We start from the raw sequence: 27,803 nt of genomic DNA, 5'->3' as shown, positions 1-27,803 counted from the left end.
GCCTAAAGCTTAACCTTATAGGCCGCAGTCATCCCGGTAGACATTATCTTACTTCCTTGAAATACAAATGCCAGATAAGTGTTGATGACATGATATGACTGTCCATAAAGCGAGCTGCCAAACTAGGCTAGCCCGATTCCAATTTTAACAACAGAGGGCACTCAATCTGATGAGCTTACGGGTATACGGCATCGCTTACACGGGAATTGCAGATCCCCCATTACTGATCTGGTCCTCTATTTCTCACCCCCGGAATTCGTAAAGTACCAAAGTCTCCAAAGTCTCCAAATTCTTTTACTCTTCGCTGTTGGGCTCTCTTTACATGACTTAGCGTTTACCAGTATGTCTGCCATGCAAGACGAAGCTTTCTCCGTCTACGGACTCTGGCCAAAGCGCCTGATGATAGTATCGGTATCGCTATTCGCCCTCCTCGGTACCATGGCCACTAGCATGTACTATCCTGCACTTCCGACAGTAGCTAGCGATCTTGGCGTATCTATCATGGACGTCAACCTATCAGTAACAACATTCATGGTAAGACGACCTCAGGGTTACATGCCACGAACGCTCATGTAGATCCAGATTCTCCAAGGCATCGCCACCCCGTTCGTCGGCAGTTTCTCAGACTCTAGTGGTCGTCGCCTCGCGTACGTCGCGTGTTTTTCGATCTTCCTTATCGCCAACATTGCTCTGGCGCTACAGAACACTTACACCGGACTACTGGTGCTACGGTGTGTCCAGAGCACGGGCGCCGGTGGATTGATTCCTCTCGCCAGCGGTGTCATAGCAGATATTGTCGAGCCGGCTGAGCGGGGGTCCTATATGGCCTGGGCTACGGTTGCTCCTGTTCTTGGACCTGCCTTGGCACCTGTGCTAGGCGGCGCCTTGACTCGGTATCTTGGGTGGCATTCCATCTTTTGGTTCCTGGCTATTGCATGCATCGTTCTGGGCATTTCATTTCTCTTCTTCTTTCCCGAGACCAACCGTAAGCTTGTTGGCAACGGATCACTTGTGCCACCAAGTCTCAGTCAACCCTTGTACTTCTTCTTCATGCAGAGGAACAAACAGCAGCAGGGCGATGCGATGGAGCGGAAGCCCATGTCTTTCCCTAATCCATTCGCGATCTTGAAGGTGGTGCTGGACAAGGAGGGGGCGGTGGTCCTTGCGGACAACGGCGTCATCAACATCCTAATTGCTGGAGTCAACACTGGGCTTCCGCCGCTTATGACGAAACTCTATGGTCTCTCGGAGGTGCAAAAATCCCTCTGTTTCTTGGCCTTTGGCATCGGTAGCGCTATCTGCACCGTCATCACGGGCCGTCTCATGGACAGAGCCTACGGAAGGACGGCTGCGAAGTATAATATCCCGCTCAAGCTCGCCCGTCGCGACCTAAGAATGCCTGTAGAGCACGCACGCTTACAGGTAACATGGCCACACATTGTCGCCGCTATCGCTGGTCTTCTTGGGTACGGTTGGACTTTGAACAGGCCTACCCATCTCGCCGGGCCTATGGTCTTCCTGTTTGTCATTGGCTACACCACTACCGCTGTGGCACAAGCTCTCAACGCTCTTATGGTCGATCTCTTTCCTCGGGATGCGGCTACCGCCAGTGCAGCTAACAACTTGATACGCTGTGGCCTGGGAGCTGCCATAACTGCTGCCATCCAACCGATGACCGACGCCGTTGACCCTGGCTGGGCATACACTATCTGTGCGGGCTTTCTCTTAACTATTGTTCCCTTTTTCATTGCATTGACTCGTTTTGGACCCGGATGGCGGGCGGGCCGCGCTAAACAAGACACGAGAGACCAGGAAGAGGGAGGGAATATTGTGCAAGTTATAGCAAGTAGAGAGGCGAAGGCATCTTGAGCCTGATCGGTATAGTTTAGGAGGCTCGCCACAGCACATAAGAGGTGAAGTGGGGAGGGGGACGGAGTCTTGATTGAATATCGCCTCATTTGTTGCTCATTTCATAGGTGCTCGACAAAAAGGAGGTATGAGTTCACTGTCGTCTAGAAACCGAAATACAAGAGATCACAAAGCATTATACATCTTACCGGTGACAAATTTTACGTTCAAAAGGATGTGTAGCATGGAGGAAGATCACCTCGAATGCCCTCACCACCTCAATCTGGTCCAGCCTTTCTGGTCATCACACTCCGTATTTGTAGGGTCCATTTTCTGGCTAATAAATTCAAGGCACAATTGATATAAATCTAATTGTCTTTATTGCTGCAGTCTCGAAGGAATATCCAATTGTTACTCTTATATAGTCAACTCATCTATCAAGCTGTATCCGTACAAACCTCGGTTCCCTAGCCCCGTGGTCATAGCACAAAGCGCGTATCCTATTGGTTGTCACAGCCTCGGCTAACCCTCTAGATCCACTTCCGCTACCCTACAAATGAATCTTTCTAGCATAGCTGTTTGTGGCTCATCCCATCTCTATTCTATCTCCGAAGCACCTTTCAGAATGAGTACCACGGAGATCGTGACAGTGTCCAGCCGAATTGAGTCCCATGAACTGCATACCTGGCCAGCCCCCGTATCGCAAACACCAGTATCTCAACCCGCCACTAGAACGCCAATCCGCAGCTCCGAGCTCGACCATGAAGCAGTAGCTGATAATGAGCACGAGGTATCACAACTGGCTCCCGTAGATGGAGGGATTGCAGCATGGCGACTCCTCGGCGCAGCGTTTGTATTTGAGACTCTGCTATGGGGTACATTTCTGTCTCCTCACGTAATTGCCGCCATTGACCCTGCGTAGGGTTTCCCTTATCTTTTGGTGTGTTCCAGGACTACTACTCGAGAATCCCTGCTTTTTCGAGTAGTCCATACATCGGTGTCATCGGCACAATAGCCTCTGGTCTCGGCTATATAGGAGCCCCCTTCATTATGCCTTTCATCCAGAAACACCAACGGTGGCGACGGCAGATGATCTGGGTTGGCTGTATGTCAATTACCTTTACGCTCGCTCCTTGACTAACGCGTTTCACTGAACAGGGCCCATTTGTATTGGTGGACTTGTGGCTGGCTCTTTTGCCAATACTCTCGGGACTCTGATCCTCACTCAAGGTGTCGCCTACGGTATCGGGTTCCTGATCCTTTACTATCCTATCCTCATGATGGTCAATGAGTACTGGATTGCTCGTCGCGGGATGGCTTACGGCTTGCTTTGTGGTGCGTCTGGAGTTTCCGGCGCTGTAATGCCATTTGTTGTACAGGCTCTTCTCTCAACTTATGGCTATCGGACGACGCTCCGTGCTGTTGCCGTTGGCCTAGCCGTTCTAACGGGACCTCTCATCCCGTTCCTTGACGGGCGATTACCGCCTTCCGCGCACATCAACACCCCCAAGACGAATTGGTCTTTCTTCAAGAGTCCTCTTTTCTGGCTATACTCTATATCCAACTTATTCCAGGGATTTGGGTACTTTTTCCCGTCATTATACCTCCCATCTTTCGCGACGTCGCTTGATCTCGGTGCAAGATCTGGGCCTATACTCCTCGCCGTCATGAGCGTATCCCAGGTTGCAGGGCAGTTTGTCTTCGGATATCTCTCAGACCGTAAGCTACCACTCGATATACTTGCTTGTTCCTCAACCCTTGTTGCCGCCGTGACGTCCCTCACTATGTGGAGGCTGGCAGATTCTTTTCCAGTCCTCATCGGCTTCACTATTCTGTATGGCTTCTTCGGGGCGGGCTTCACTGCTATCTGGGCAAGAATGAGCACGACTATTGCGGACGACGCGACAGCCGGGCCGATTGTCTTTGGCCTGCTCAACTTTGGCAAAGGTGTTGGCAATGTGCTCGCGGGCCCCATCGGCGGTCTGCTGGTTTATAACAACAGTGCCCTACAACACTCGTCTACTGCTGAGTCTTTGATTCCGTCATCGTATCACTGGGTTATAATCTTTACTGGGTGTTGCATGTTTGCGAGCACGTCTACTATACTCTTGCGACATGTAAGGCGTCTTTTGGGAGCAATGGTTTTGCTTGCCACCAAACATATTGGAAACCACTTCCACAGCTGAACGGCCTTTTCATTCGTCTCAGATTACCCTATGTGATCGGACAAGAAACGATTAGCTCATTTGAGCGCTATGCAACGCTAATCTAGGATATTTATAGTATCAGGACCATTTGATGAAACTGAAAGTATAAAGTCGAAGGTTCTCTGTCCTGAGGACTATGAGCTATGCTCATGATGAAGCACCCCATACATGTACTACAGTTCTTAATATCTGAGTAAAAGGTTGCGAGTTAACTCATGGTGAGCACTTCGGAACAGTGTTCGAGGCCTTGTTCAGTACAATCTGACCGAGAACGAGGCTAATATGGAACCACGTATTTAAGCATACCTGCAAAATCAATAGAACAGCATATGGATTCAATTTCGAGTACTGAATTAAGAACAAATGATATCTCGCAAGGAAATTCGCGTCGATCTTCCATTGCTCTTATGTTCGCCTGTACTCCTATGTTCGTCTCATTATTGTTCATTAGTCCACATAATGGTGAACGCCGATCCGAAATGCCTCAATGATATTGTCAGAACGCCAACCACGAAATTAACTGGCCACAATTCTCAGTATAAGAGCCCTTATAGTCGCAATAGAAGAAGATATCTTCTCAACTCTCAATCTAGTACATCAAGTGCCTTCTTCACCCATTTCCCAGTCACTCCATCCACCACTACCCAAACAACCGACATCAGACCGAAGAAATGGAGCCTTCCGACAACACGCGTGGTACAGAAAATCGCAGTTATCTTGGGCGAGTTAATGACGGCCTCGATGAAATCCTTCGGCTCGATGATGTTTGGGAAGCCGCATGGGAAGAACCCATTGGGGACGAGGATGGAATGATACTTGTTGATGCTAAGCAGTATGCCGCCTTTCTTAAATGGCAGGCTGGGAATCTCGAAGGTGAGTCTACTAACGCCCCACTTGAGCCCAAAGGTAAGTCCATGGAAATCTCCGAGAAGAAGGAGAATACCGACCCAAACCAGCATGAGAAGAGAGCAAGCAACGTGCAGTCACTCCAGCATAATGCTGAGGACCGACGTCTACCTGTATGTAGTGATTCAACGAGTGGTGACGAAGCCCAAGCATGGTGCGACAGCTTTGAAAAGAAAATGAACAAAATGGGCATCCGGCGTCAGTTTCGAGACATTCTCAAACTCTTAGAACTGTCACAGCTCATAGATAATGATATGCGGCTCTTGGAATTGGTCAAAAAGAAAAATGACGAGGAAAGGCAGAAGAGCCCTAACAACATCACAAACTAAAAGGCTACAGTCTGTGGGTAGAAGAGCTTCTTCAGACGATTCGAGGTGTACACTCTGGCTACGGGGTGCACAACTGGGACTGGACGGGAAATTGGTATGGGGTAAGTTAGGAGGCCTTTTGTGTTTTGCTTTAATTCCTGTTACTTGGATCAAATTGATATTGTACAGAATGATATAATAGTGCTGTGGTAAAACTTTGCTTAAGTATTTAAATCGCCGTGGTAAGCGTTTCGAAGTTGCCTGACAGACGATGGGATACTGGAGGTCTGGTAGCTTCTACACTAACGAAGACTGAAACTGCATAGCTAACAAGCAGTTAGCCAAGTAGTTGGCCTTAACGATAGTTCTTTTAACCAATGGTCTAGATCTTCGTCCCAGAGCCAATCTACAAAGAAATGTCCTGCTTCGAGGGTCTCTGAGACATTGTGATCCTGAGTATCTCTAGTCCACACTTGTCATCCCGTCAGCGGAAGATATCAGACCCAAATATCCAACTCAAGATCTGGAATGTCTATTGCGATCAAAATGAGCAGATCGCCGTTATCGAGGTACTTAAAGCTTATGGCGTATCAACGAGACTTATCAAGCCAACACACTGAAGAATACCAATCAACTTCGGCTTTTGGAATCTTACAACCTCTTGATATGGTATCGTTCTGCAGAGGTAGTGTCATTGTCCTCCCAGGTGTCGCAGAACGCATCGCTGTCATCCTCTCCCTCCAGGAACGCCTGAGTCAACATATTTACAAGTTCAGATCAGCCAACCTGGATGTCTTAGATATAATTGGCCACTGGACACATCACGTCTGTTGCATGTATAATACATAACAACAGGTTCTTTTGAGACCAACGGGGCATTTCGGAAGACCACGGGAACGTAAGAAGCACAATGCATCTAAGACTTCGGAACAAAATGCGGATAGGCTCATTCTTCCACCCTTCTCCATGTTGATTCCCATTTCTGATGCCCTAAATAGCAGGGAGAAACCAACAGAAGACAGCTGGGTGTAAGGACGCGCGACAGTGGCTGTTGTTCACGTACGTATATTGCACTGTGTCTAACTACGTATCGCTTAGAACTTGCGCCTCTACCATCTCGGTCTGCAGAGTCTTTATTGCAGTAGGCTCTGAGGGGTGATTCCTTGCATACGCGGCAGTTCTCATCGTGTGGATGTCGAAAGTCATGAAGACAGCAAGTCACGCTCTCATTGGTGGAGTGGCTGGCGATATGTGAGACTTGAATATTTGAGGCCCGACAGCTGAAAACCCTATTACTCCATTCGGAGCTGTGCATGATGGCGGTCAAGAGAAGAAGTGAGACACAGAGAGTAGGTCATCTGAGAAATGAGCAAGATTTGAATACAGAACCCTAGACAGCGACAAGTCCTGCGATATAATGCGTCAGAATCTTTCCTATGCTATTTTAACTAGTGACTGGCTCCAGTCGAAAAATATGACATGTCATAGAAAGGATATAAACTAGGGACGAAAGTCGAGATCCAGGCCGTGTCTCATCGTGCCGTGTCTCGGGGCGCGACGAGCGTAGCTCCGATCTAGATAGTGCAATGTGAAAATGCATCTTTCCATCAAATCTCTGCTCGTCATGGATTTCCACAAGATATCTCTTGGGCTGCATCTCTCGTTCTGATCGGCTACAGCTAGAACCTGCCGAGGCGATGCACTCGTATCTGCAAGATGTATCCACCGCATGAGACACTCTTGTATCATACTCGGATATTTCCATGATATCATTACACTTTCAGCTGAGATAAGATATGCCCTTGCGGTAAAAGCCCGAATATGGTGGGTGATAGGGCCTATATCAGGCCGTCACGGAGTATATATAAAGGTTGGACTGTCCATGTTATCTGACTTCAAAAGATATCTTCCTTCAAACTCCGAAACCACTTCAAGCAAGCTACAACCGTATAAACAGAGAACATGAGTGCACAAGGTATGTGAATCATTACAAAGTCCCTAACCTCTTAGATACTTACCTCTTCAATTAGGTCAAGTCCGAGACACCAAGCACGGTAGCATTGGTGAAGTCGAAGCCGGAAAAGGCATCATCACCAGATATGCTGATGGCCGACCGACACACTTCACCTTCAAGACAAATTTCGATCGCCCTCCAAGGGTTCAGATCACGCCAGTCTTTATTGATCCAAAGTCAGCCTTTAAGCAGTTCTGGATCTATCACTTTGCTCCACCTGGAGACCAGGCTGTCCACGAGAGTGGTTTTTACCTGGGATGTTGCGGTGAGACGGGGATGAATATCCACTTTGAGTACCTTGCTACTGCCATCTACACTGTTGGGGACGATTGAGAGGGTAATGATACCATGGAAGGATAGGGGGTAATGAGCGTTGTAAAGGTGGCAAGGGGTAGTATGAGTCTCATCTTTGTTACTTATGAGTCAAGCTTGAATGTGAAAAGAATGAGAATTTGATAAATACCTCTCGGTTGAGCCTTCTAACAGGTTACTGATTGTATGCTACAGCACTTAAAGGACAATCGGATAAGGGTCCCAACATAATACCAAGCATCAATTAGCAATCAGAATGGCAAGTAATTACTGTTATCATTGATCATCGTGGCCCGTACATACTGTGATCGTAAGGGTATATATTCATGCTCCTGACAGTCAGGAAGCACGAGAAATTATAACTAGACCGTAAATATCAAAAGTATCACGGAAATGTAAGATAAGCAATATTTGGGATGAGATAAATTGAACTATATATTCAATTGCATTGGGTTGAGTATTTACTAGCTATAGCATCTCTACGCCTTGAAGCGTCATTCCAACTTGATCTTGCAAATATAAGTCGCAACCTCATCGACAGCTTCTCCATCAGGTTCCTTCTTTAACTCGACCTCCTTCTCTTCAGGCCCCTCAGCCAATGCAGATCATTCGGAAGTACGGGTTGACTCCCGCAGATACTCAGGAATTCTAGGCAGGTTGAACTGGAAGAAGTCAAAATAGCTCCCCAGTGCTTCGCGTTGAAGCAGGGGATCCTGCATGACGGACAAGTAAGACGCCACCTTCATGCCGGGCTTCAAGAAACGGGCTTGTTCAACCCAGCTCTCAGCATCTTCCTCGGCGAAACGGAAGGCGTCGGGAAAGTCAGGAGAGGACAGAATGTCCTCGATAACGACGATGGCCAGGCCGATTCCCCAAAGCTTCTGATCAACCGACCAGCCGTTGGAAGACTCCAGTTCGCAGTCAAATCCCTTAAGCTCGTCGAGGGCTTTCTGAAGGCCTTGGACTTTTTCTTCGTCTGTGAAGGAGTCACGACTGACGTCCCAGAGGATGGGGTAGCACACCCGATACCCGTGCAGGACGTGAATAAAAGCAAGACTGTCGAGAGAGTGCTTGGCAGTTATTTGCTCTACATGTGTGGCGTTAGTGGAGTCCATGATGAGTGTTCGCTTTTCTAAGGGATAAGCTGTTGAGGGATTGACGGTTATGCGTTAGCTTTTATATGTGTTTATTCGTTAGTTGTGAGGTGATCGACGATGGAATTGTTGATAGGAGGCAACAGTGTCACATTATATAGTAATCCTGTCGCCTCGAGCAATTGAGTGATATCGCGTGTTCATGCTTACTAAACGACGATGTACCAATGGACTTACTGTTTGCCAGCAAATGAAGCCGCAATGTACAGTACGAGAGGCGGTCACTACCTTTGTTCACATTTACTGTTCTCTTTGTCCCTATTACGGAACATCATATCCAGATGCTGCAGGCTTTGGGAGAATAATGATCAAGATCATATCCGTGTGTTTTGAACAACGCTATTAAACCTTTTCTGTTCCTTTGTTCCGTTAGGTGTTTCATGTACCATCTCCCTGGGCTCTTTATGGACAACGGTCTGCCTTATCGTATGAGGCTCACGAGGAGAGATTTTGCGCTAACTGAAGTCCCTATCCTGAAGCAAATTGCACAGAAGAACGCTACTGCCGCGGATAATTCCCCGAGCCCGAGCAGCCCTTTTTGCAACCATCGCGAGACGGTGAGGATTGCGGTCGAGATGAGGAGGTCGAAGTTGCCCACGCGTCTTCTTGCCCTCTTGAACAACTCAACGTTATCAATAACATTTTTGCGCCCCTAAAGAACAATAAGGCCGATATCCTTGTACCCTCGGACAATGATGACAATGTCGGCGAAGGTGATAAAGATGTTAAGGTTAGTTTTAGTCTTACGACTTCGCGTACCTAGCACATGATCATAGTGATAACATGGAGTACACCGATAAAGATATCAACGATACTCTTAATAATGGAAAAGTCGTCAACGGCGGAGTCCTTACTGGTATTCGAAAGGGCGAGTGGCTTCATTAAGAATCGCTCAGCTACTCGACTTGCGACAAATTGATGACTACCAAGATAAGATAGAGTTACCCAAGAGTGGAGTATTAGTATATCATTAAGTGACGGCATGTTTCCCTAATAGACTTTACACTATACTATACGCGTGGTGTGCTTTGGGTGACCATTGCCGATTAGCCGTCCAATGACATAGTGCTCGTCATAACCACCATATCCACGTCATTGCTGACTGTCCCCAGCTGAAACATTCTTAAACACAGTATCCAGGGTTATCTATTCAAACTTCACAGACGTTCTTCATCCTCATTTACTTTTAACCAGCACGAGACCTCGCAATTAACAAAGCTCCTTTTTAGAAGGATAGGAACTCAGCAAAAGCCACAATGCCCGAGACAAAAGACCAAGGAGTAGGTATTTCCTGTATCTTCTGTGATTTGCAGTCGCCTTACTTATTACTTGCAGGAAAAGAAGGATCAATCAGCGCCACCACCTCAGCCCAAAGAATCGCATGAACATGAGGAGGTTTGTCTGTTATCCGATGCGTGTGCTCAAAGCACAGCTAATTGTCAGCAGCATCATCACGGTAAAGACTTTGCAAAACGGGCCGGCCACGCAATCACTTTTGGTGCAGGTGCCACGATTGGATCAGACGCTGTAAATGGGATCATCAAAAACCTGTGATCGCAGGGACTTTGGTTATGTTGTTCAATATCCGCCCGTTACGGTAGTCTGAGTATGTTCAAGCGCCATGAACTTGCAATAACGGATTAAAATCCAGATAGTCATAGTAGAGATAACCAAAAAATCTACCAACACCAATTGTCGCTGAATAGGGTGTGTATTCTGTTTTTCAATACTTGATAACTACGGCGACAGTGGTATCTCATCCACGCTTCTCAAGATCCGGCTAGACTCCGTCATAGCCTTCTTCTTTTTCGCCCTCCTTCCATTCTCAAACCCTTCTCCCAAACTTATCGCAGCTCGCCTTGGTCTCGCAACACCAACCCCCGAAACCCCGGTCATCTCAACGTCAGCTGCCCACTGCGCAACCTCTTCCTCCTCCGCCTTGATCTCTTGGTCCAACGTCCTTTCACAATGCGAGCCAAATGCGAATATGCGCCCGAATGACGTGGGAAACACTTTGTGCAGAAAGAGTCGAACTGTTGGTAAGCAGGGCGCTGCGATACTGACAGAGCTTTCTATTCCTGCCCATACCATCAGGTCCATGTAGTCCCAGGTTATGTTGTTGGAGTTGCCGTAGAGAACGTTGTAACGCATTTTGAGACAGCTTGCGACGAGGACGACCACTCCGAGACTGAACATCAAGACAATGCCGAGCTTTCGATGAAAGGTTGATTTCGCTGCGAATGTGAGCTTATGACTTCTCAAGTTTTGGCTGCACATACTTTTCCATATGAGCGGTATTGGGAGCACCAGTACAACGATATCAAAGACGATGTTGGTGATGTTGATTGACCACTGCAATTTGTTCAAGTCCATGCACCAAAATTCCACATCCTCCCCACCAAATCGATCCCAGTTCCATCGTATCGGCGTGCATTGGAAGATGTTCAGGGACATCAGAATGCCTGTGCTGAGACTCATGATGAGAATACAAGCCCAACATAGTTGGCAGAATAGCGTGTAGACGTGGCACAGACGGATGTAGAAGAGTATTATTGTGACTTTTGTCATTCCCAGAAGGAGAGTGTAGACAGGACAGTCGATCCAGAACAGCTTGTGAAGTCAGCTTCAAAAAGGTGCGATAAACAGACGTGGTAAAATACCTTGAGCGCATGGGATAGATCATCGGCGTTAACCCACCAAATATCCTGCCCAAATGCCGACATCAACGCTGCATTGCATCAGCCAGTTTCACAGCGTATCGGAGTAGCTTATTGAGCCCTTACCATGGTGTCCAATACCAAAGTACACAATATAAATAACCAGAGAAGTGAGCGAAAGCCAATCTTCAGGTGAAATCTTCCTGACGATAAACAGTTTTGTGTACACTCGAATAACTGCGCAAAGGATGCAAAGAATGTGGATCGAAAGATAAGGCCAGGCATCATTCCTTCGATCGCGTCGTGGTCGCTCGCATGTTTCGTCGAGATATCGCAACGAAGCTTGGACCGTCAGCCGATGATGACCAGGATGCGAATCGGGGTTTACGTACCGAAGACTTTTGGAATCTGGCAATGGCTCTTGAGGCAGGGTATCAAGTCATTCTGAAAAGTAGTCGAGGTACAAAAGCAACTCGGCTTATCGCAGTCCCGGCTCATCAACGTGCGAAAACATATTTGCTACCAAGATCAGCAAGAATCACCAGGAAGTCAACTGTTCACGAACCGCGCAATCTGGGAGACTCTTGTCGCCGTTCACGCCCCTAAACGCAATCAAACTAAATAGCGCAGTTAGAACGCCCGCCCTCATCGCAAGAGGCGCATCTCAATACCGACATGTAGTTGAAGAGAACAGGGTAGTTCACAGAGACCAGGTCAGGGAACGAGGACACAAAAAGGGGACAGAGGCGATGCAGATCGGTTTAGTGGGACAATCGTAGCGCATGTGATGGAACCGATGCTTCGGCAGTGGATTTTCCAGGGTGTCGATCTGGTCAAGCGTCTTTGCTAGCCGGTATCCGAGGATGAATAAATGTCTGAGCGTATCCGAAACAGAATCGCTATTGGAGCTGCCAATCCGAAAGGGTTCAACTACGACTGTTGGCTCAGGAACAGTTTCTCACGAGTGATTCGTTTCATTAGTTGCGATTGGTCGAGAAAGTTGCATTGCCGATGAAACATGAGTCGTGGCGTGGCTTGAATTTGCACTTGGATCGCTAGACCTGCGCTAATAGAATGGTTCGAGTCATGACGATGATACTTCACGTGGGAAATGCTATGAAGCACAAATCATGTGCGTCATTGCGGAGAAATGTTATTGAGTAAAAGAATATCCAATCTTGGTTAACTCTGTATTTAAATAAAACAATCCTTATCACGTCCTCAAGCCATCGTTTCGGATCTAAGCGATCGGTTACACCTTACTCCTCTAAAAGGTTCTGCTCTGCTGCCTCCATTTCCGTCTTGGCTCTACCCATCGCCATCGATGTTTCGCTTACCCTATCGCGCGCGCCTTTCAAATCACTACCAAGCTCTACAAGTCGTAGAGATTGCGGGTTCCTAGCCTTCTCATCCTGGTAGTTATCAAACACCAGATGCAATTCGGTGAAGGCGTGGCCCAAGTCAAGTTCCTTTTGTAGCACAGCAGCCTTGAGCTCCAGGTGCGTGGACTTGCGTCTTTCGGTAGAAAGGGCCATCTTATCAAGCAACCCTTCCAAGAGTTTGGCCAAGTGTTGATCCTTGTTTCCACTGTCGTTAACAACCTCCAATTCCTTCACCTTCTCTCGTAGAAAGTTGAGTTCTTTTACGTTTTCACGGACTGCCCCGCGATATCGTTCTAGCCCCTTGCTCCTTGTCAACTCGCTATTGTGAGACCTTTTGAGGTCTTCGAAACGTGACATCTGGAGTCGGATTTCACAAATCTCTTTCGACCGGAGTTTCTCTTTGAGTTGCAAAATCTGCTTTCGCAACTCAGTTACAGTCCTGTCTTCAGCAGTGTCTTCCAACTCTTCTGGGGTCTTGACAGAAGGCCGTTCGTCAATCGGCAAAGTGTTTCCATCTCGGTCCATATAGGGTATTGCTTCCTTGCAAATTGGTCGCCAAGCTAAGACTTCGTAGCCTGCTGCCTGAAGCTCATTGAAGGCATCGAGCGCACATTTATCATGGCTCGGTCCACCAGACCGGGGACTTTCAACGACAACATCGTTGTCAAGGAGAAACATGTATTTCCATACGCCAATGACAACGAATTCATAGCCATCCTCAGGGTCCTCCATCGGCAGGTACACGACAAACCCGGGTTTGGGCATTCTTTTGAGTGACATCTTCACAACAAGCGCATCCCCCTCATAGGCGTATGCATCAACCATACATTTGATGATGCATTCGCTAGAGAGAGGTTCACGACTGGTTCCGTTCATGGTAAATCTTTTGTAGATGTTGTAGGTGTTAAGACTGTGATTGAATGTGTTGCTGAATTTGATGCTTTGCGTTGTTGTAGGTAAAGAATGGATTGAGCAGGTTCTCTTTATATAGCCAACCCCTGATCAAGAAACAGTATACGCTACAATGAACAAAAAGCTAAATCAAAGGGCAATGTTCAAGAGCTAGTCAGGTGTTCAACCGACGCCTTGGATATCTATACATGAACAGCTCAACATGGCTTTGTTGAACACCGATACTGAATCACTTAATTAATCTGCGCTGAACTTGATGCGAAACTACCCGTAGTCAGGGTGATCCTCGCTCAACTTTAGCCCTATCCAATAAGAAGTGCCTGTTCCCTTGGGTGCCAAAATTAGCTGACACTCTATTCAGGTCTTTTCGTCACTCAGAATAAGGGCCCGAAGTTTTCCCCGCCACGGAACAAGCGGTATCTCAATTACTCCGCATCGTGCGAACAAACACCAAAGATATCTACACGTCATTCAGCACCACCATGACTGCGTTCCCTGGGAACATTCCAGGACTGTTGACACTCTCTAACGAAATTTTGCTTGCTGTCTTTATATTTTGCAAAAGCACAGAACGAAAGCATCAGAATGACAGCATTTCCAGGCTAAGATTAACCTGCAAGAGGTTTTGCCTGCTGCACAGCGATTATGCTGTTCGTCGCTGCGGCATTTTAGACTTCAGCCGTCCAGAGAGTGTTGTGCTATTTCGTCAAGTGCTTGATAATCCTCAAATTGCAGAAGGAGTTCGCGAAGTCAATGCGCGGTTACACTTTTACCATCCATGGATTGCGGCCAGTCTTCACAATTTTACCGCAGCCATTTTATCTGAATGGGGTCAACGAACTCGAATTTTCGATGCAGTTGACAGTAGATCAGGCGGGCAAATGACATTCGAGAGTCTGATGCAGCAATACATCAGCGACGTACATGTGCATAATGCTAAGTCTGTAGAGCCTTCTACATCACGCAACACGGCAAACCAGACAGGGTATCCCAGTGGTATCCTTGAACATGCTTATGGTAAGTACAAAGAAAGATACGATTCTCAAATGCTCTTGCATGGCGACGGTGTCTTTGCAATTGGGATAGCCGAGATCTTGGAGAGACTGCCGAATGTTCGGCACGTCATGATCCATGACGGCGTTCTGAATAACAACTATGATCTGGGTCGCAAATTCGATCCACTCGACGAACAAGACACCTCAGCCCAAGCCGATGTTCTAACCCAAGTCTTTTCTCGGCCAATGTTATGGGAAGAAGCACGTTGGATCCAACCAAACGAATTCATATGGCCTGGGGTTCCCACGAGATTACTCGTGGATATTCCTTTAGCCCTCGGAGCTGTAGATTCACTGCTCATCGACCAACTCTCCATCCATGTATCAGCTGCGCCGAATTACGCAGCAATGCAACTCAGTGGAGATGAAAGAGAAAAGCTATCAGGTGCTATCAAAGAGCTTGATCTTTTGCAATTCAGCTTTCAGCCACGGTGCCGTAGCGGCTGTGGCCCATGGATCAGAAATGAAGACGACAACGACACTGTCAGGACAGCGAGTGAGATGGAAGTTCTGAATGAGTACTTAGGTGCAATCTTCAACGCTGGATGTATCACTAACGCTGATATAAATCTGGGCGAGTTTTGGTACAGCCTGGGCCTCAAGTCCATACTCGACGCTCCGAGCTCAGTCGGTATTGGGTTCACGTGGCCTTCAGTGTCCGGCTTGCACTCCATTCACCTTGTCGAAATAACTACCACCACTACAGAACTTGCAGCTTTGGCAGCCACTCTGGGTGTTGGGTCAGAGGTTTCCTTGTTTATGGTACACATCAGAGTTGGCTTGTGGCGAGATGCTCTTCAGACACTGAGAGACGGGCTGCGTGATCCGCAGTTAGTTTATATCACACACCCGATTGGCGGTGAGATTCAGAACCTCACCGGTGATCAAGTCGACTCAATTTTCAGTTCTCGATACACGGAAGATGGTACCAAGGCTGAATGTTATGCTATGGGAAGAATGTTGGATAATCCACTCGATGCAACCATATAGATACCACGCAGCTTCGGGCAATTACTTTGGCCTAGAGATGAACGAAATGGGCAAATGCATTGACGGAGTTAAGCTATATCGAAATTGATCATTCATGATACAGTCTATCTATGCCCTTTCAGCTGTACGTTGACCAACACCTACAGTTGCCTCCCCCTTGAGCCGATAAAACGCATCAATTTCCTCTTCATAAAGCTTGAGCGCAGCTCTACGCGAGATGGTTCCCTTCTCAGTACGCGGAAGAGGTCGTTTGGGATCTGCCATGATGATGTAGTCTCTCCTCAAATACCCCCTCAACAGCTGATTCTGATCTGCTTGGTCAATAATATCCCCAAGGCCTTTCCTCAGCCCTTCAATGGTCCCCAGGTCTCTTAGAACATCGTCTTTCAGTTCTACCATTAAACAAGCAAACTTCTGTCCGTTTCCAATCTGCACAGCCTGTTAGCGATCAATGTCATGGTACACATGTTCAGGCTCACAGACCATTACACATCCTTTGACACTAGGATGAGCACAGATCATGTTCTCCGTCTCGATGGGGGACAGCTTCTGTGCATCTTCCAAGCAGATGATGTCGTTGCTTCTACCCATGTAGAGCCAGAGGTTAGGCTTTTTAGGGTGTTTGATGAACAAATCCTTGAAATTGAATTCATTGATGTCGGGAAAGGTATGAAAGATTCCTTGGTGTAAAGCCCAGTGTTCATTCTTGACAGCGCGCTGCTCAAAGAGACCCCTCTCGATTTCCGTGTACTCAAACCCAGCATACGGGTGAAACGAAACCCAGAGGAAGTCTTCTTTGTCCACGAGCATATCACCCATGAAGAGTCCTTCAGTGGTGCCAAATAGATTGTGAACACGTACTACTTCATTCACCTTGGCAGCAAGCTCTGCGCTAACCGGCCCTACAAGAGACTCTGTTAACTGGGCGCATGGCGTACTGAATTGGGAACGTACCTCCGCCAGCTCCAATGAATTTGGACGATCTGAACTTCTCCAATACTTCAGGATGCTGGCCCAGCTCGTTGACGTATACAGGCATGAAGTGCCAAATATCAATATTGCCGTGATCTGCAAGTGATGCCAGCATATTCATGTCAGGATGCACGCCAACAGGGCCCATGACGCTATGCGTATCGAACAGGAACGTCGCAAAGAGGTTCATAAAGATACCGGGGCCCTGTCTCCAAAGTCAGTCACACCATTTCCAGAGTCATGTATTGGTTAAGACATACATGAAGAAGTACGCAAGGGGAATAGAGTCTATCGCCCTTTTCATACAGCGTTGCCCAAGGACGAGCGCCGTTGTCGCCCTCGAACGGCGGCAGAATGCGCGCGGCGTCCATGGTGGCTAGCAACCCGTTGCTGAGATAGATGGGCTTGGGTAGGCCTGTTGTACCAGACGTATGGAGAATGCAGAAGGTGTCACCCATAGCTTCGTCGTAGGTCTTGGTATAAGGATAGTGAGGTGAGCTGGACGCATCGAGGAGTTCTACGACCGTGGGGATCTTTAGAATACGCAGCTCATGTGTCTGCTGGATCTTCTCGACCAAAGGATACGGCGGGTAGTCGACGGGATGGACCCAAAGGCTACATTCCGTCGCCTTGAGAAGTCCCAAAGCAGCTTCAATGCTGTTACCTGGCGACAAAAAGATGACCTAAGTAACATTATGAGTCGTTAACGAAAGCTCCGAGAACAATACCTTCGTTGGGAAGTGTAACATACTTGGTATCCCGCTTTAACGCAGGCTAGATTCAACAGGAAATAGCGAATATCATCTTCTCTGGTCAGCTTTTTCCTGATGCCGTACCATCTTAAGAAACCTACGTGGCCCGATATAACCAATCGTCTGGAAGGATTCGCTCTTGCCAACAAGGCCTTCCAACCACCAGGCGGTCTTGTTCACGGCGTTGGCAAACTCGCGAGCCGTAATCTCAGTGAAGCCCTTAGAAATATCGGCCGACTTGGCAATGGAGTAGATAACTCGATCCGGTTCATCTCTAGACATGTCATCTAGGATACGAGGGATGAGCCTCCTGCCGAGATCTCCAGCTGGTGCCATGATTGTTGAGATTATGGTGGAAGTGTAACCAAGAGTCATGTAATTCTGTGTAGTGCCTCAAGATGAAGAGAACCGCCGTGGTCAGGCTTTAAACACCAGACAGGAGGGGCTGTTGCTTACTGGTCTGGTTATCTTGTTGTCTCGCTGCCGACGGGCGTGGCAATAACGAAGGGCGCCGAGTTCGCGAGGATAGATGCATTATGCATCTCCTGGTCCGAAAGCGCTCAAACTTCCGATTGGTGGCTGTTACTCTGCAAGACGACGCTTCGAATTGTTTCATCGGCCGAAATTACCGGTGAAAAGGTGCGGAGCACGGCAGTTGTTGGGCAGGGATTACTATGTGAGTTTATGGAGTCTCGCACTGAAACAAGCAATCTTTTTTTCCAATGGGATCTCCATTCGAAGATTCAAAAGCCCCTCTCGCTTATCAATCATGCCGAGACCAGTTGAGGGACCAGGAATGTAGCATGCAACGCGAATAGTGGTTTCTTTGTCTTTTACGAGGATATGTATCTAGTAATCTCTGGAGTCATGGAAACGCTTCAAGTCGACACAACATCTGTCCCCTTTGATCCAAACAGCCATTAAAACGCTGTATCAAATTCCACCCTTCCATATCTCATTTTGTTAGCCTGAGCCATCAACAATACCCAATAGCCATGGAACTGGACTCCATACCTGTCCCTGATCCAATCACTACTGAGATTGATACTTCTACTGAAGATCCCGACACACCTCCAGATGGCGGTTATGGATGGGTCATCATCTTCGTCTGCTTCGTCCACACATTCTGGATTAACCTCTGGGCTGGATCATGGGGTATTCTACAAGCAGCCTTACTTCGAACAACCCTCAAAGGCTCCTCACTGAGCGCCGTGTCCTTCGTTGGCAGTCTCGGTGTAGCCTTGGGTCCTGCGCTCGGAATACCCGCCATCAGAATAGTACGTGTCATCGGGGCTCGCGCAGGCATGACCGTTGGCATTGCAATCTACGGCATCGGCTGCCTAGCGAGCAGTTGGGCCGTTGGAAGCCTCGTGGGCTTGTTCTTCGCTTGTGGAGTGACTTATGGTGTTGGGTCAGCCTTCACTGATACTTTGTACAACACTCTTCCGGTATTGTGGTTTAAAAGAAGACTTGGGTTGGCGAATGGTATCGTCAAACTTGGGGGCAGCTTTGGAGCGCTCGTTGGAGCTGTTTCAGTTGGCTACCTGGCTGAAGGCGTTGGAGTCGCCTGGACGTTTCGGATATTAGGCATTGCGTCGCTCATCACTGGCATACCCACTGCTTTACTCGTCAAGGATCGCGGTGCTCCCCCAGAATATCCTGTAAAGTTGTCTGTCTTCAAAGACGCATGCTTTTCCTGGCATTTCGCAGCTGGCGCAGTTGGAATCTTCCCCATATATGCACCAACCTTCTTCCTACCTTATATCAACAACGCTCTCGGGTTCTCAAACTCCACATCGATAGCCACGCTTGCCTGTCTTTTGGCTTGTATGTCAGTAGGACGAATTCTGACAGGCTATGCGTGCGATAGGGTCGGCTCTATGAACGCCTTGTTTTTTACCTCTCTGGTAAATGCCATCTCTCTGTTTGCAGTTTGGCCTTTGTCGTCTAACCTTGGACTTGTTCTGTTGTTTTGTATTCTCAATGGCTTGTCAAATGGAGGGTTTGCAGTGGCGATTCCTACCGCTGTCGGTCGTCACTTGCCAATCGATGATGCGCCAGGAGCCTTGAGTTTGCTCTTCACGGGATGGGCGCCTGGTATAATGGGAGGAAATGCAATATCGGCGGCTCTTATCCAGGTCACGCATGCAGATGTTGCAGAATCGATTGTGCCTTTTCGACCTGCTATGTACTATTTTGGTGGGACAGCCTTACTTAGTACTGTTTGCGGTGTTGTAGCTCGTTTACTTTACAGTCGGGATATACGAGTGATTGCATGAAGGAGGAGGGTTGATCATTCGAGATTGATTTCTCCAGTTTACATTGATAGGACATTACTCCTCTCACTATAGGCATTCCTCAATACATAGTTTAGAGTGCGCATATTTTATAAGTTCCTATTGACCCACATTGATGTCGTCTTTGAGTGATGTTCCTAGCTTGAAACTCAGCTACAGCCTACAACTAAACCCTGTGAGCCATTTCAGTTACATGACAGGTTACATCAATGATAACGCAGAAATCCGACGTAATTATCCTGCGACATTCTAATCAAAACAATTACGAATCCAAAATACATGGCATGAAGTTGGCCCCGACTCGGCAATCAAGCAATTGGTCACAGAGTCACTTCGGACTGGTCTATAGTGGAGATGATTCAAGTATGTGATAACTTGGGAATTGAGATCGGAAACTTCATCGGAAAAGCTACTCTCGCGTTATCATCCCATTCGGACTTTACGAGGCATTTTGCAACTGCCGAAACTTAGTTGTTGTCACCAAATGCATACCACGAGACTGGAATACTGGTAGTTATCATACCTTTTACTATAAATCCCAAGCCATGCGGGCATCAACTTGCTGGATCATCCACAACTAGTCCTCCAATCTCAAACTATCTTATCTCAACATCATTCAATTCAACCTTTCTTCATCATCCACAATGGCTGCAGCTGTATCCAACGCACATCATTCCTTACCCCAAGCAAGGCCCTCCTCGGCTGGCCAAAGCCACGCTGATATCCTCAAAGTTGTCCGGTCCGATCAGCCCTTCAAATCAGCAGCCATATCCCTCGTCTCTCTTCCCCCAGGAGCCATCTTGGCTAAAATCACCGAGGCAACTCTTGTCCCCTGCGCCACCTGGACCTCATTCCAGACTGGCCGTGATGAGCACATGGAGTTCAACTCTGACATTGTCTTTATCAATCACTCCTGCGATCCTAACCTCGTGGTTGACACTACGCGCATGGAGGTTCGCGTGGCGGATGATCGTCATATCGTCAAGGGTGACGAGCTGACTTGGTTCTATCCAAGTGCGGAATGGGAAATGGCTCAGTCGTTTCCTTGTGAATGTGGAACAGAGAGATGCCTGGTTGCCATTCGGGGATCGCGTTACGTTGAGCCGGAGAAGCTGAAGGGGTACTTCTTGAACAAGCATGTACGCGAGCTCATGGAGGAGCAGAATTCTAAGCAGTAACGTGCATTAACTCTCAGATTTTGCTACTGCAACATTGATCTCAATCCAAGATCCTAGCTATATAGTCCAATGACAATGTTGAGTTACTTGAACCTTATTACAAACTATTGAATTCCCCAGAACGGAACCATGGGCTCGCAGAGTCCGTATTAGATGATGGCCTCTGTTGTGATCTTTCTACCTGCTTTTGCCAACTTGAACTCAACTTCTCGTTGATAATATCTGTTGACCAATGCCTGTTAAGAGGCCAGAGATTGCCATTGGCTTATTTGACGAAACAACCGACAGCGGGCGCAGTGAAACATATGCGTAAGCCAATGATCCAAAGTCAAATAGTTCTTTCCTCGACTATGCTTGCTCTCGTGATCCCTGCGTTGTCTTACGTGGCCTGCAGGTTTGGCCTCTATAGAATACCCCATCTATTACAGTTTAAAACTTCCGAACCCACTATTGATGATTTGACGATCCCTGTAACAGGCCTGCATCCGGGATTGGGCATTAAGAAAAAAGCATCCGGTCAAATATAGACTTCGTAAGTGCAATGGGCTCAGACTCTAAACAAGAACCCAAAGAGCTCATTACAGAGCTTGGGATTTATCGGAACGCTTGACTATCGTTTGTTTAGCATCTACCAGCCGTTTACGGTCGTTCACGTAATTAGATATTACCTGAGCAGAGCAACGGTGATGGACTCGGGAATTATAGTTTGGCGCTAGTTCATCCCGCTCATGCATGGAATGGTCTGCCCCATGCTTGTCTTCCAGTATGGCCTTATATGATCGACGGAATACTAACTGTACTAGGCAGTAAGAAGCACTGCAGTGGCAGATAATCTTGACCTTTGGTCGAGTCTCGATTGGTGCGGCAATGCCTTATTAGGTACTTTGTTGATGATCATGATCCTTGAGCCTCGCGTGATTGCGAATCGGAAGTACCAAAGTCTAATTTGAGTTCATTCACCGCGAGTGAGAAGACCAGGGCCTAGTCTCTACAAACAGTGGAGGCTCGGCCCTTGCCGCGACCTCCACTCGGTCTTAGTCCGAGAGTTACATCGTCTCAATCTAGGTTCACTATGCATCGAGAAAGGAGAATAGAGAAAAGAGGGATCTTATTGATCGGCCGATCTAGGCACGGACACCAAGAACCTGTTCCATCCCACCAGTCAGAACTGTGTTCTTGTCCTGCTCAGCATGATCCGCAGAATAGGCTCTGTACTTGATACTCGCCAGGGACTGAGCCGTAACCCTAGACCCATCGGCATCCACAAAGGACACGTCATCCCCGGGACGAAGGAGGTAAGCGATGGAGTATCTATGCCCCTCGTCACTAGCACGACCATCCCTCACGACCCGGTGAACACAGGAGTACAAGGTTTTGCCCGAGAGGAAACGGAGAGCGTCGCCGACGTTGATCACGGCATCGTTCTCCCGCGGCTCGACCCACTCCCAATTGCCGTTGCTAGGCTCAACAACCTGGAGTCCCCACTCATCGCTGAAGAGAATAGTCAAGGACCCCAGATCGGTATGTTTCTGATGCGTGAGTTTTCCAGGATAGCTCAGCATGGCGAGAATGGTATCAGATGATTTTTCATGGTCGTGATACTGAAGGAACTGGCCAGGAACCCCTAGAGCCTGCGAGTAGCAATCCAATAGAACGTCGACTACGCGCTCGCAAAGAGCTACGTAGTCGGGGATGAGAGTTCCGGCCTTCTTGAACAGAGCCGGAAGCGTGGAAGCCAGATTAGTTCCCAGGTCGTGCGTTCCAATCTATCTTCAAGTCAGTCATGGATCAAGCGAACAGATGATATGGCTTACAGCAAGATGTTCAAAAGACTCATCAGGGCGCTTAGGGTCGACGGCAGTAAAGGTGCCCTTTTTGACATATCTTCAAGTCTAATCAGCACGTACTGATTCATAATTGCAGTCTGCTTACCCGCGTGTAGGAACGCCCTTGCTGTCAAGTTGCTTGATATCATCAGGCTGACTGAAATATTCTTTCATGGCCTTGAGAACATCTTTCTTCTTTTTGGGTAGACCAGCGGCACCACTATGGTCAAAGTCTAGGTAGAAGAATCCGGCTGTGCGGCTTGCAGCCATGAGCTTCTCAATTTCTTTTCCATCTCGTCTTTCGAGAGCGGAGTAGTTGATTGTCTCGATCGAGGCGATTGGGATGCTATCGATGGCAGAAGGCATGGCGTGCGGTGTTCGAGTTTGAGATATGGAGCAAGTTGATGATATGGTTGTAAATGTGTTACTATACTGTCTTGAATCTTATTGTGGATTCTGGAAGAATAGCTTATATAGACAAAATTTACCATAAAGTTCGTTTTGAGTATACGTTACCATAGTCTATGTTCACGACGCCACCATATCTTTTCGCCCATTTTCATATCTTCGCCGATCCTATGACGAGAATGTTACATACTTTAGCCTCAGCACACGATACTCACCCATGGGAGTGGGAATTGTCGGCGGCATCAGCCTCCGGCATTAGTCAAACTGTACCTTGTATACTCGCCGACTCGTAATGCAAATGGAAAGTAAAACTGATATGTGATGAACCGGTTTGTGATAGACTTCTGCTGGTGGATCTCAGTTTAGAATCACCTCGTGTACGGTATGCATGAATAGTCCGGCTGCAACTGACTACGGCAGATAGAACTTGCAGTAATCATACGACATTGAACAGATATAGATGCAATGAAACATCCGAACAAAGCTAGTTTTGGCTCTTATATCCACCGCGATATTCATGCCGTGTCGGGTGATATGCAATATTGCGCCACAGCGTCAAAAAGTACCGAACACGGGAGACATTTTCTTGATTCCGGCAGGTTTCGTGATACAAGCGCTACTCCGGTGGCTAGCTCGAAACGAGAAGTGATATTTCACGACTCTATCTGAGTCATTGCAATGCCGGTGCTACCTTGCTTAGTGGAGACATTTGTATAGCATTCTAATGTGCAACGGCGGCCTCGGCACGGTTAATCACATCATATTCGAGAAGTTTCTTATAACTAATACGAGTTGGTTATATCGACCTGGCTTGTATTTTTCCTCACTCGCATTCGCACCTGCGTTCTTTATCCTCAGAACAATGTTTACTGATTCTCTGTTCCTTTCACCATGGGCGCTCTTGGCACTTCTTATCTGTGCACTGATGTACTATATCATTCCCTACCTCTATACCTACAGACACCTGCGCAGGATCCCTGGCCCATTGCTAGCCCGCTTCTCAAACCTTTGGCTCCTGTATATCTGCCGCCAGTCTAAGCGTTCATACACTGTCTATGACCTGCACGAACGACTTGGTCCTATCGTAAGAATCCAGCCAAACCACGTCAGTATCGTTGACGAAAGAGCCATTAATCTTGTCTACGGCCATGGGAACGGGTTGGAAAAGTCGTAAGTTGCAGTTGCATGTCTTGGCCATGTCATTCTATGCTCACTCTACCAAGATCCTGGTACGATTCATCAATTTCTCTCACCCGAAGTATCTTCACGGCGAGGAATCGCGCCCAACATGCTCGCAAGAGAAGATATATCGCTCATAGCTTCGCCCCCAAGTCGTCCCGTGCAGCCGAAGGACCCATCGCCGACAAAGTCGCGCTTCTGGTCCGTAAGTGGGACGAGATAATCGACAAAGGGCCGCAGTTTGATGGGTTCACACGACTCGAATGCAGGCGATGGTTCACGTAAGTAAATAGTCGACTGTTTAACTGGCATACACTGACCTTGCAACTAGATACTTGTCGTTTGACATCACTGGTGATCTTCTCTTCAGCGAGCCATTCGGAATGCTTGAGAATGGCTCTGATCTGGTCAAGATAGACAACAAGCCCGGGTCCTACGTGTCCATGATGAACAGTCTTGCGCAGAGGAGTGCCGCCGTCGCTACTCTTGGTGTCTTACCCTGGTTGAAGCCACATGCACATCATCTGCCCGATCCATTCTTCCATAAGGGAATGGATGGGCTACAGAACCTACTCGGCGTTACTTCCGCTCAAGTCAAGGAACGCATGGCCGCAGCGCAAGACAATCATGACGATTGGCTCTCACTTCTACTCCGAGCGCGTGATGAACACGGAGAGTTGCTCAAATTCGAAGAGATTACTTCTGAGTCCTTGACCTTGTTCATGGCAGCCATTGAGACCGTCAGCAACACCCTGTCTGCCATGATGTACTACCTCGCCACGTCGCCCTCTCCACTACAAAAGCTACAAGCTGAGGTTGACTCTATCCATGTTTCTGGAACAGTTATGCCGTTTGCAGATGTCCGGGCTCTTCCATATCTAGACGCTGTGCTCAACGAGACAATGCGTCTGCACAGTGTCCTCGGGATCGGCCTCCCTCGAGAGGTGCTTCCTGGAACCAAGGGAGTTAACTTAGACTCCTTTTACTTTCCTCCCGGCACTGTTCTCAGCGTTCCCATTTATACCATTCACCGGTCTAGAGAAATTTGGGGCCAGGATGCCAATGACTTTCGGCCTGAGAGATGGGAGAAACTGTCGGATCGTCAAAGAACATCTTTTATCCCATTTGGCTACGGTCCCGCAGCATGCGTTGGGCGTAATACCGCAGAAGTTGAGATGAAGATTATAGCAGCAACGCTGATAAAAAGATATTCCTTCTGCATGGTTAATTCAGAGGTTGAGTCTACTGAGGGAACAACACGGAAGCTTATTAAAGTTAATATTGGAATTAGAAAACGATACTAGAGGTATTTATATATTAAGAATGAACTTTAAGAAAATAATACTATTCTTTAGTTCAAAACTTGAATACTGTCGGGCCGTTTGGACTTAGAGACCGCCAAGGGCGCCCTCGGGGGGGGGGAGGATAAACAACATAAACAACCCTAACTTCACCAAAATTGGCCCGTCGATGGGCCGTTTTTTATTCCCCTCCAAAGCGTTAAACATTCCGGGATACTAGGTGGGGTCTGAAATCAATTTCGAGAGATCCCAGATAAGCGCTTTAGCTGACATGTTCTCTCATTGTATCCGCCCAGACCAATAATCGGCCCTACCTCCCCTTATCTACTGCCCGTTATCTCCCCAGAGCTGATGAAGGATGATACCTATTCCTTTTCCCGTGCTGCTTCGGGAGATTGCGATCGTCGCGTGCAGCTGCCTCATGGCCGGGCGCAAGGCTTCTCCATTACTAACACCGATACCACCAACGTCTTCCGGTCGGGCCACATTGAGTAGTCAAGGATCAATTAGCCTAGTGGGAAGGTAGGTCGTGGAGAGCTTCTTCTTTTCAGACACTTTCTTGTGAGAAATGGGTTCATATTGTAGGATTAAGTGCTCTAATTATCTAACAAAGGTAGTTAAAAACTTTCTTCCAGATCGGCCAAGTACGCCTCACGTCGGCATCCTGCTCTCGATCAAGATCGAATCGATATGATCGCCGCCCCGTGTCCAAATCCATCTCAGCAACACTTATAAAGTGTGTTCGAAAACGAATTTTGTGGTAAATGAAGAGCACAGCCACAATTGGAAGAGCCATGGTCCGGAGGAAAAAGTATTGTACCCGGTCCGGCAGGCTCATCTCCTCTCCTGACGCCTGAAGAGGTGAAATGGACACCCACATGTGTAAGGCCATCACCATCACGTACCCTGCTATTGTGAGCCAAGAACCGATAACACCGACGGCTGAACGAAATGGAAGGCGATCGATAGGTCTGGACGCATGTATCCAAGCCATACGAAGACGTATATGACAGAAGCAGATGCTAGTCCACGCGAAGAGGATCCCAAACGCGCTAATAGAGAGCAGCCATTGGAAAATTGTATCGTGTGCTTCCAAGTCAACCAAATAGGCCAGAAGACCGAAACACCCTGCGATCAAGAGCGAGAGAAGTGGTCGGCCTTTCTTATCGACATACGTAAAAACCCGAGGTGCGTGTGAAAGCTCTGCCATAGCTGCAAGAGTGCGAGAAGATGCATAAATTGCTGAATTACCGACGGAGAGAACTGCGATAAGGATAACACTGTTCATGACGCTTGGTAGAATGGTCGTGCCAGCGCTCTCGATAGCGATAACGAAGGCACTAGCGGATGCATCCGCAGAACTCTTGCCATTGATAAGAGATGAATTGTTGGAGGGTACAAGTAGTCCGATAAGCAAAATAGTGACGAGATAAAAGATAGCAATGCGCCAGAAGATATGCTTAATGGCGTTGGGAATTGACTTGAGCGGGCTACGCGTCTCGGCCGCGGCAAGCCCGACGATTTCGGTACCACCATAGGAGAAGACTGCCGTCATTAACGCACTGCTGAAGCCCTTGAAACCGTTGTTGAAAGGACCCGGGTGTGACCAATATTGACCGCCAATATAGCCGCTATGTGGCGGGCCGCCGATATGAATAACGATGCCTAGCAGACTAAATAAATCTTCAATGTGAGCACTGTACTATCATATGATTGTAAGAGAAAAACCCACATGAAGCCAACAACTGCAATGACCTTAATGATAGAGAGTATGAACTCTGCCTCGCCGTAGATCCTGATGTTAGAAAGATTGATGCCGAGGATGAAAACAAGAAAAATAGTCACGAAGACGGCCTTGGGTACTGAGTCGTTCCAGTAGGTGATAGTAAGCACGGCGGCGATTATTTCGAGGGGCAGAACGAACAGCCATTGTAAAAAGTAGCTGGGTCATGGCATTATATCAGTATTCAATTGAGGGGCGCGGTGTTAAACAGGGGAACTCACATCCATCCTAGAGCGAATCCCCAAGATGGGTCAATGAAGCGAGTGGAAAAAGCTGTAAACGATCCTGCAACAGGGAACATGACTGAAAGTTCGCACAACGACTGCATAGTGCAATATTGCAAGATGCCAACCGCGAGATAG

At 47.8% G+C, this 27,803-nt stretch overlaps 14 protein-coding genes across 14 annotated transcripts; 8 read left to right on the top strand and 6 right to left on the bottom strand.

Annotated features, from left to right (window-relative positions):
* Window positions 1–342: 342 nt before the first annotated feature.
* FSUBG_12505 (quinidine resistance 1) lies at window positions 343–1,869 on the top strand (the record flags this gene model as incomplete). The annotated part of the gene is made up of 2 exons (XM_036677301.1): window positions 343–534; window positions 577–1,869. 2 exons carry the CDS (start codon window positions 343–345, stop codon window positions 1,867–1,869), a joined length of 1,485 nt encoding a protein of 494 aa, XP_036532043.1.
* Window positions 1,870–2,473: 604 nt separating this feature from the next.
* On the top strand, window positions 2,474–5,709 carry FSUBG_12504 (monocarboxylate transporter 2; the record flags this gene model as incomplete). The annotated part of the gene is made up of 6 exons (XM_036677300.1): window positions 2,474–2,723; window positions 2,771–2,953; window positions 3,007–3,965; window positions 4,718–5,115; window positions 5,301–5,391; window positions 5,656–5,709. 6 exons carry the CDS (start codon window positions 2,474–2,476, stop codon window positions 5,707–5,709), a joined length of 1,935 nt encoding a protein of 644 aa, XP_036532042.1.
* A 1,522-nt stretch (window positions 5,710–7,231) lies between these two features.
* Window positions 7,232–7,616, top strand: FSUBG_12503 (uncharacterized protein; the record flags this gene model as incomplete). Its single annotated transcript, XM_036677299.1, has 2 exons — window positions 7,232–7,244; window positions 7,300–7,616. The coding sequence occupies 2 exons, from the start codon at window positions 7,232–7,234 to the stop codon at window positions 7,614–7,616; spliced, it is 330 nt and encodes a 109-aa protein (XP_036532041.1).
* A 584-nt stretch (window positions 7,617–8,200) lies between these two features.
* On the bottom strand, window positions 8,201–8,710 carry FSUBG_12502 (uncharacterized protein; the record flags this gene model as incomplete). Its single annotated transcript, XM_036677298.1, has 1 exon — window positions 8,201–8,710. One exon carries the CDS (start codon window positions 8,708–8,710, stop codon window positions 8,201–8,203), a length of 510 nt encoding a protein of 169 aa, XP_036532040.1.
* A 1,295-nt stretch (window positions 8,711–10,005) lies between these two features.
* FSUBG_12501 (uncharacterized protein) lies at window positions 10,006–10,303 on the top strand (the record flags this gene model as incomplete). The annotated part of the gene is made up of 2 exons (XM_036677297.1): window positions 10,006–10,029; window positions 10,085–10,303. 2 exons carry the CDS (start codon window positions 10,006–10,008, stop codon window positions 10,301–10,303), a joined length of 243 nt encoding a protein of 80 aa, XP_036532039.1.
* A 183-nt stretch (window positions 10,304–10,486) lies between these two features.
* FSUBG_12500 (uncharacterized protein) lies at window positions 10,487–11,227 on the bottom strand (the record flags this gene model as incomplete). The annotated part of the gene is made up of 2 exons (XM_036677296.1): window positions 10,487–10,983; window positions 11,029–11,227. 2 exons carry the CDS (start codon window positions 11,225–11,227, stop codon window positions 10,487–10,489), a joined length of 696 nt encoding a protein of 231 aa, XP_036532038.1.
* Window positions 11,228–12,665: 1,438 nt separating this feature from the next.
* On the bottom strand, window positions 12,666–13,664 carry FSUBG_12499 (uncharacterized protein; the record flags this gene model as incomplete). Its single annotated transcript, XM_036677293.1, has 1 exon — window positions 12,666–13,664. One exon carries the CDS (start codon window positions 13,662–13,664, stop codon window positions 12,666–12,668), a length of 999 nt encoding a protein of 332 aa, XP_036532037.1.
* Window positions 13,665–14,182: 518 nt separating this feature from the next.
* On the top strand, window positions 14,183–15,745 carry FSUBG_12498 (uncharacterized protein; the record flags this gene model as incomplete). The annotated part of the gene is made up of 1 exon (XM_036677292.1): window positions 14,183–15,745. One exon carries the CDS (start codon window positions 14,183–14,185, stop codon window positions 15,743–15,745), a length of 1,563 nt encoding a protein of 520 aa, XP_036532036.1.
* Window positions 15,746–15,853: 108 nt separating this feature from the next.
* On the bottom strand, window positions 15,854–17,805 carry FSUBG_12497 (transferase family; the record flags this gene model as incomplete). The annotated part of the gene is made up of 6 exons (XM_036677291.1): window positions 15,854–16,174; window positions 16,229–16,647; window positions 16,700–16,922; window positions 16,978–17,400; window positions 17,469–17,491; window positions 17,571–17,805. The coding sequence occupies 6 exons, from the start codon at window positions 17,803–17,805 to the stop codon at window positions 15,854–15,856; spliced, it is 1,644 nt and encodes a 547-aa protein (XP_036532035.1).
* Window positions 17,806–18,464: 659 nt separating this feature from the next.
* On the top strand, window positions 18,465–19,748 carry FSUBG_12496 (monocarboxylate transporter; the record flags this gene model as incomplete). The annotated part of the gene is made up of 1 exon (XM_036677290.1): window positions 18,465–19,748. The coding sequence occupies one exon, from the start codon at window positions 18,465–18,467 to the stop codon at window positions 19,746–19,748; it is 1,284 nt and encodes a 427-aa protein (XP_036532034.1).
* A 662-nt stretch (window positions 19,749–20,410) lies between these two features.
* FSUBG_12495 (histone-lysine n-methyltransferase EHMT2) lies at window positions 20,411–20,944 on the top strand (the record flags this gene model as incomplete). Its single annotated transcript, XM_036677289.1, has 1 exon — window positions 20,411–20,944. One exon carries the CDS (start codon window positions 20,411–20,413, stop codon window positions 20,942–20,944), a length of 534 nt encoding a protein of 177 aa, XP_036532033.1.
* Window positions 20,945–22,068: 1,124 nt separating this feature from the next.
* Window positions 22,069–23,136, bottom strand: FSUBG_12494 (gibberellin 20-oxidase; the record flags this gene model as incomplete). The annotated part of the gene is made up of 3 exons (XM_036677288.1): window positions 22,069–22,710; window positions 22,759–22,828; window positions 22,877–23,136. The coding sequence occupies 3 exons, from the start codon at window positions 23,134–23,136 to the stop codon at window positions 22,069–22,071; spliced, it is 972 nt and encodes a 323-aa protein (XP_036532032.1).
* A 904-nt stretch (window positions 23,137–24,040) lies between these two features.
* FSUBG_12493 (benzoate 4-monooxygenase) lies at window positions 24,041–25,516 on the top strand (the record flags this gene model as incomplete). Its single annotated transcript, XM_036677287.1, has 4 exons — window positions 24,041–24,348; window positions 24,402–24,638; window positions 24,689–25,450; window positions 25,501–25,516. The coding sequence occupies 4 exons, from the start codon at window positions 24,041–24,043 to the stop codon at window positions 25,514–25,516; spliced, it is 1,323 nt and encodes a 440-aa protein (XP_036532031.1).
* A 746-nt stretch (window positions 25,517–26,262) lies between these two features.
* Window positions 26,263–27,769, bottom strand: FSUBG_12492 (amino acid transporter AAT family; the record flags this gene model as incomplete). Its single annotated transcript, XM_036677286.1, has 3 exons — window positions 26,263–27,331; window positions 27,391–27,600; window positions 27,663–27,769. The coding sequence occupies 3 exons, from the start codon at window positions 27,767–27,769 to the stop codon at window positions 26,263–26,265; spliced, it is 1,386 nt and encodes a 461-aa protein (XP_036532030.1).
* Between the last annotated feature and the right edge of the window lie 34 nt (window positions 27,770–27,803).

Source organism: Fusarium subglutinans (assembly GCF_013396075.1).
Source record: "Fusarium subglutinans strain NRRL 66333 chromosome Unknown NRRL66333_c0000271, whole genome shotgun sequence".
In the NCBI taxonomy this organism is placed as follows: domain Eukaryota; kingdom Fungi; phylum Ascomycota; class Sordariomycetes; order Hypocreales; family Nectriaceae; genus Fusarium; species Fusarium subglutinans.
Note: the sequence above shows the minus strand (reverse complement) of the source record. Positions and strands in the feature narration are given on the sequence as shown.